We start from the raw sequence: 7,858 nt of genomic DNA, 5'->3' as shown, positions 1-7,858 counted from the left end.
TTCAACAGGAAGGAACTGGAGACTGCGAATGAGAAGAAAAAACATGACTGGTACAAATGGGAAATTTGTGTGGTAATACAGATGGGTAATATTGCACGTATTGGTGGGAATTAGAGTTTTTAGATGCTGCTTGCTCAGTCTTATGATACACTTGTTTTATTACATTATCATGTTTAAATTATTTGCAAAAGTAAAAACAATAAAATATTGACAAGTGCACTCATTTAAATAAATAGTGCAAAACAAAAGATGTGGTTAAAAGGTCATTTCATGCATTACCAATCAGGTTTTCATCTGAATAATGTGACAGTAAAGGAAAACGCACACATATTCGAAGGCAGTTCTTAATTTCTCGACTGTCTTGACATGGTCACTCATGGACTCGTATCATAAGTAATAGTACCAAACGTACAAGGCTTTGCTGATTTGGCGTAACACGTTTAGCTTAGCTTTTAGTGTTTTCGAGTCCATCTTTACTCTATTTTATGGCCGCCTCATGGTCGACTCTTCTCGTGTCTCACATCGAACCCTGTGCTCAGTGTGCACCGAATGGGTTTCATCATTTCAGAATCCATCAGTGCCATTGTGTGGGCTCATGTCACTCTTTTACAGGTCGTCGGTGTACGGCAGTGCTGATAATTCAGTACAAACGCTTACGTCTGCTCTCATTCCAGTGGCTATAGACCACGAGACCTACGATGATGAGGAGGAATATGCCCAGGATGGAGAAGAGCACAGTGAAGAAGATGGCAATGCTGCTCATTCCCTCACCTGCATGGTAGTCTGAAAGAGAAGCAGATATAACATTAAAACCACCTCCTTGTTTCTACACTCACTGTTCATTTAATCAGCTCCACTTACCATATAGAAGCACTTTGAAGTTCTACAACTGACTGTAGTCCATCTGTTTATCTACATATCTTTTTAACCTGCTTTCACCCTGTTCTTCAATGGTCAAGACCCCCACAGGACCACTACAGAGCAGGTATTATTGAGTTGGTGGATCATGCTCAACACTGCAGTGGCACTGACATGGTGGTGGTGGTGTTAATGTGTGTTGTGCTGGTATGAGTGGATCAGACGCAGCAGCGCTGCTGGAGTTTTTAAATACTGTGTCCACTCACTGTCCACTCTATTAGACACTCCTACCTAGTTGGTCCACCTTGTAGATGTAAAGTCAGAGACGATCGCTCATCTATTGCTGCTGTTCGAGTTGGTCATCTTCTAGACCTTCATCAGTGGTCACATGACGCTGCCTAGGGGGTGGCAGTCCAGCAGGGACAGTGAGGTGTTTAAAAACTCCATCAGCAATGCTGTGTCTGATCCACTCATACCAGCACAACACACACTAACACACCACCACCATGTCAGTGTCACTGCAGTGCTGAGAATGACCCACCACTTAAATAATACCTACTCTGTAGTGGTCCTGGGAGAGTCCTGACCATTTGAAGAACAGCATGAAAGACGACTAACAAAGCATGCAGAGAAACAGATGGACTACAGTCAGTAATTGTAGAACTACAAAGTGCTTCTATATGGTAGGTGGAGCTGATAGAATGGACAATTTGTGTAGAAACAAGGAGGTGGTTTCAATGTAATGGCTGATTGGTGTACTGTATCTATCTTTCGGTCTCTCTCACACCAATCAGGCATAACATTATGACCACCATCCTAATATTTGCACCAAGATATCAGCAGCAGATCCTTTAACTCCTGTAAGTTGTGAGGTGGGGCCTTCATGGATCAGACTTGTTTGTCCAGCACATTCCACAGATGCTCGATTGGATTGAGATCTGGGGAATTTGGAGGCCAAGTCAACACCTCAAACTCGTCGTTGTGCTCCTCAAACCGTTCCTGAACCATTTTTGCTTCGTGGCAGGGCGCATCATCATGCTGAAAGAGGCCACAGCCATCAGGGAATACCGTTTCCATGACAGGGTGAACATGGTCTGCAACAATGCTTAGGTAGGTGGTACCCAAGGTTTCCCAGCAGAACATTGCCCAAAGTATCACACTGCCTCCGCCGGCTTGCCTTCTTCCCATAGTGCATCCTGGTGCCATGTGTTCCCCAGGTAAGCGACGCACACGCACCCGGCCGTCCACGTGATGTAAAAGAAAACGTGATTCATCAGACCAGGCCGCCTTCTTCCATTGCTCCGTGGTCCAGTTCCAGTGCTCATTTGCCCATTGTTGGCACTTTCGGCAGTGGACAGGGGTCAGCATGGGCACCCTGACTGGTCTGCGGCTATGCAGCCCCATATGCAACAGACTGTGATGCGCTGTGTATTCTGACACCTTTCTATCAGAACCAGCATTAACTTCTTCAGCAATATGAGCTACAGTAGCTCGTCACGCCTTCGCTCCCCATGTGCATCAATGAGCCTTGGCCACCCATGACCCTTTTGATAGATACTGACCACTGCAGACCGGGAACACCCCACAAGAGCTGCAGTTTTGGAGATGCTTTGACCCAGTCGTCTAGCCATCACAATTTGGCCCTCGTCAAACCCGCTCAAATCCTTACACTAACAGGTGCCGTGATGAAGAGATAATCAGTGTTATTCACTTCACCTGTCAGTGGTCATAATGTTATGCCTATTCGGTATAAGTATATACCTTAAAAATTTACTGCTATTCAGTTACTGTCAGGACAGAGTTTGGAATACCAAAGTTTAATCCTTACTCCTGATTAGCTCTATGTTGTCCACACTTGGAATTGTGACCTCTTCCTCATCCTCTTCCTCTAGCTTACTCCTGAGAATGGTCAGCTGGTACAATTTCAGAGAGATAACATCGTGGTTGTCTGTAAAAAGAATATTAAGTACAAACATTACACAGTAGATTACAAGCTTACAAGCTAGTCATATCCAATTACCCAGTTGCATTTTGCTTCCCCTGTACTGCTGCTGGCTTTCACTCCTGACTGAGGAGAGTTGTGACTGACACACGCCCCCTCCGACACATGTGCAGTAGCCGACTGCATCGTTTCACCTGCACAAGGTGGGTTCATATGGGCTTAGTCTTGCACACGGAGAGTCACGCACTGATCTCCATTATTCCTCGTCTCTGTGCAGGTGCAATCGATCAGCCAGCATGGGTCATAATTGCGTCGGTTGTGGAATCTCCTCCGGCATCCAACCTGACAGACGAGCCAATCATTCAGCCTGCCGATAGCAGAGCTGAGATTCAAACTCGAGAGTTCAAGATGCCAGCTCTGGTGCCACTGGAGCGTCACAAGCCTTTGAAATGTAATTAATTTTATAATTTTTTTATATATATTTTCTTTATGCATTTTCTCCCCTTTTCTCCCTTTTTAGCACGTCCAACTGCCCGACTGCGTCATGCTTCCTCTCCACCAATGCCGATCTCTGCTCTGATTGAGGAGGACGGAGCTAACCCACGCCCCCTCCGACACGTGGGCAGCATACTGTATGCATCTCATCACCTACACTTTGACGAGTGCAGTGCAGCTTAGCGTTGTGTACGGAGAGACACACCCTAGGAGCACTCTCTTCTCATCTCTGTGCAGGCGCCACCAATCAGCCAGCAGAGGTCGTAATTGCACCGGTCATGAGCGAGAGACCTCATCCGGCTTAGTCCCACCCATCTGAACAACAGGCCAATCGTTGCTCGTGTGGCCGCTCAGCCTTAGCCGGCAGGCAGAGCTGAGATTCGATACCATGTATTCGAGATCCCAGCTCTGGTTCCAGCTTGTGTTTTTACCGCTGCGCCACCTGAGCGGCTTTATTAATTATTTTTATCAGGGTCGTGGGGTAGAAGCACCTTGGACAGGACGGCAATCTAACGCAGTTGTCTTATGCACGCTCGTGAATTCGCCTTATGCGTCCCGCTTTGTTTATATCGCACACACGTTGAGTTTAAGGAAAACATCGAGTTTAAGGGTCCAAATTTCATGACGAAGGACTAAGATTTCGAGTTTAGGGGACGTTGAGTTACAAGGTACCGATGTATGTTTTAAAATACGTAAATATCTTCTAATACAGATAGGATTTAAATATTATTATACATCCCTTCATGTTACATGCGATATGACATAATTTGGAACTGTGCTTTACCCGAGAGGTCTCCGGTGATGGCGGAGGCGCCGAAGTAGTAGCCCTGGGGCAATCGTACGCCTGGGATATCCAGGCAGTCCCGCCATTCATGCTGACCGTCGATATCAATCATGACCTATAGAACGGACGTACAGATGAGCAAGTAAATAAGCAGTCGAAAATTCAACAGAGCTACGTTTCCTTTTCTGCACTTCTTACCGTGAGTCTGCGCCGGACGTATCTGATGAAGAGGAAGGTATCGTGTTTGAGGTTGCGCACCATGGCACTGCAGCCGCCCAGCTCGGTAAGCCTGCCGTCACGCTCGTGGTCGTAGCCGATTGTACCATTGCCCACCATTGCCAAAACATACGGGAAGGTCCTCTGTGATGCAAACATTAAAGAGAGAATGTAGGAAAGCCCCTTGTAGTAAAACGTACAGTGGTATCTTGTAACTCGACGTCCCCTAAACTCGAAATCTTTGATTGGCTGATTATGGCTGATCAGTTGTAAGTGTAACAAGCTATTAACATTAAAACAAAAATTGGGAGTTACCTGGCTACGAGAGGTGTATCTTGTCTTCTGGGCCTGCGTATACAGGAGGCACAAAAATGAAACATCACACATTAATTACTCTTAATTAAGTCAATAATTTATTTTATTTATTTAATTAGGATTTTAACGTCATGTTTTACACTTTGGTTACATTCATGACAGGAACGGTAGTTACTGGTTACACAAGATTCATCAGTTCAATGGACAATTTTGTATCTCCAATTCACCTCACTTGCATGTCTTTGGACTATAGGAGGAAACCTACGCAGACATGGGGAGAACATGCAAACTCCACACAGAAACTACCTGGACCGCACCACCTGGATATCACCTGCTAGCTGATATGGAAACCTCTGAACATTTTGCAGCCATACCTCTAGAAGTTTTTCCTCATTAGGGTAAGTATCCACAAACACGCCTAACCCGGTGAAGAAATCCTTACTTCCAAACACAGGACCTGCAACGATATTGATAGAATATGCTGAACATATTCCTACATTATATGTTTACAACTCAAAGCACTACCTCAGATGTTAAAGCTTTACCTTTCTGGGTGCGGTCTTTCGTGTACCAGACTGCAAGACCATCTCCGTTGAGGTTCTTCTTCCCTTGTCCGTGGATCTTGAAGTGAACCTGCAGCTCCCAGTCTTTCAGGTGACATGGCTATGTGACACAAACATGCATACACATACACTGATAACATTAAAGCCACCTCCTTGTTTCTACACTCACTGTCCATTTTATCAGCTCCACTTCTAGTTCTACAATTACTGACTCTTCAATTGTCAGGACCCCCACAGGACCACCACAGAGCAGGTATTATTTAAGTGGTGGATCATTCTCAGCACTGCAGTGATACGGACATGGTGGGGGTGTGTTAGTGTGTGTTGTGCTGGTATGAGTGGATCAGACTCAGCAGCGCTGCTGGAGTTTTAAAACATCTCACTGTCCCTGCTGGACTGAGAATAGTCCACCAACCAAAAATATCCAGCCAACAGCGCCCCGTGGGCATCGTCCTGATGTAGGTCTTAAACATGACCAACTCAAACAGCAGCAATGGATTAGCGACCATCTCTGACTTTACATCTACAAGGTGGACCAACTAGGTAGGAGTGTCTAATAGAGTGGACAGTGAGTGGACACGATATTTAAAAACTCCGTCGCCGCTCCGGTGGCGCAGCGGTAAAAACACACGCTGCAACCGGAGCTGGATCTCGAGTACGTCGTGTCGTATCGAATCTCAGCCCTGCCTTACCGGCCGAGGCTGAGCGGCTATATGAACAACGATTGGCCTGTTGTTCAGATGGGCGGGACTAAGGTCGGAAGTGGGTCTCTCTCTGTCAGAACGGTGCAGTTATGACGTCTGCTGGCTGATTAGAGGTGCCTACACGGAGATGAGGAAGGAGTGCCCTTAGGGTGTGTCTCTCCGCACGCAACGCTAGGTGGCGCAACACTCGTCAATGTGTGGGTGGCAAGATGCATACGGCTTGCTGCTCACGTGTCGGAGGGGATGTGGGTTAGCTTCGATCTCCTCGGTCAGGGCAGAGATCGGCAGAGGCAGAGAAGAGGCGTGATGCAAATTGGGAAATTGGACGCGCAAAAGGGGGAGAAAAAGGGGAGAAAATGCATTTTAAAAAATTAAAAAAAATTAAAAAAATCCAGCAGCGCTGCTGTGTCTAATCCACTCATACCAACACAACACACACTAACACACCACCACCGTGTCAGTGTCACTGCAGTGCTGAGAATGATCCACCACCCAAATAATACCTGCTCTGTGGTGGTCCCGTAGGGGTCCTGACCATTGAAGAACAGGGTGAAAGCAGGTTAAAAAAGTATGTAGAGAAACAGATGGACTACAGTCAGTAATTGTAGAACTACAAAGTGCTTCTTTATGGTAAGTGGGGCTGATAAAATGGGCAGTGAGTGTTCTTTTTCCCAATAGAAGGATAAAGTGGTTGCTGAAACTAAAATGATATGATATGAAATACTCACGATGCGGCTCCACACTGCCCCCTGCTTGCTCTGCATATCCGGTGTGAGGCGCACCTGGTCTGTGGTTACCATGGTATCACCCATCAGTTCCCAATGTGAGGAACCAGACGCACCGATTGCTGGGAGATCAAACAGAAGAGATGAGAACTCGTCACAATCTGATTCATATGAATGAATCACATCTTCTGAACAGACTGTGCGGTTCAATACAGCATAAAGATTCACACATGATGATTCTCTAGCTAAAATGCATGGTAGCATTTATGAATAACGGTCAGTTTTATCTAAATAACACTCCGACGATATATAAAACAACACTAAATACACGCGTGATGTCACGTATAATATATAATGTATTATTTGTTTATATATTGAAACTATAACCACTACTGATCAATATAACCAGTATACCGTGTAACCTACCTTGGTACGGCTTAGACAGTGAATATTCTCTCTTAAGAAACTCCTCCATTTCGTGCCCATCATCAGATAAACACGATTTTAAATAAGCAATAAATATAATATAAAGTACAAACATATTCTGCACCATTTTTTGCGGATTTACGTCCCGGTCAGTCCGCTGTCCTCACTGCTCATAGAAAACACAAGGCAGCGGCCATCGTATTTCTAGTACATTCCTCAGGGCGCTTCCTATTGGCTGCTGTCATTACATGGCGCATCCTTATTGGTCAACTTGAAAGTCAATCAAATTTGAGACGCTCGAACGGCCAGTCGCTCTACTGGACGCTACAGTAGCTACGCCACGCCCTAATAATAATGATAATGATAATGACAATGATAATAATCATAATGATAATAATAATGATGAGAACAATAATGATAATTATAATAATACTAATGATAATGATAATAATGATAATGATAATAATGATATTAATGATAATAATAATGATAACGATAATGATAACGATAATGATAATAATAATGATAATGATAATAATAATAATAATGATAATAATAATGATAATGATAACAATAATGATAATTATAATTATAATAATACTAATGATAACAATAATGATAATGATAATAATGATGATATTAATGATAATAATAATGATAATGATAACAATAATGATAATGATAACAATAATGATAATGATAACAATAATGATAACAATAATGATAATGATAACAATAATGATAATGATAATGATAATGATAACAATAATGATAATGATAATGATAACAATAATGATAATGATGATAATAATGAAATGATAATGATGATA

The 7,858-nt window shown here is 43.8% G+C and overlaps 1 protein-coding gene across 1 annotated transcript; it reads right to left on the bottom strand.

The window, feature by feature from the left end:
* Window positions 1-337: 337 nt before the first annotated feature.
* lman2la (lectin, mannose-binding 2-like a) lies at window positions 338-7,199 on the bottom strand. The gene is made up of 9 exons (XM_062988595.1): window positions 7,153-7,199; window positions 6,606-6,724; window positions 5,156-5,273; window positions 4,985-5,067; window positions 4,611-4,643; window positions 4,278-4,439; window positions 4,080-4,194; window positions 2,687-2,806; window positions 338-783 (listed from the first exon to the last, which is right to left on the bottom strand). The coding sequence occupies exons 2-9, from the start codon at window positions 6,687-6,689 to the stop codon at window positions 641-643; spliced, it is 858 nt and encodes a 285-aa protein (XP_062844665.1). The 5' UTR covers window positions 6,690-6,724; window positions 7,153-7,199; the 3' UTR covers window positions 338-640.
* Window positions 7,200-7,858: the final 659 nt, after the last annotated feature.

This window comes from Trichomycterus rosablanca, chromosome 26 (assembly GCF_030014385.1).
Source record: "Trichomycterus rosablanca isolate fTriRos1 chromosome 26, fTriRos1.hap1, whole genome shotgun sequence".
Lineage (NCBI taxonomy): Eukaryota > Metazoa > Chordata > Actinopteri > Siluriformes > Trichomycteridae > Trichomycterus > Trichomycterus rosablanca.
This window is presented reverse-complemented; position numbering and strand designations above follow the sequence as displayed.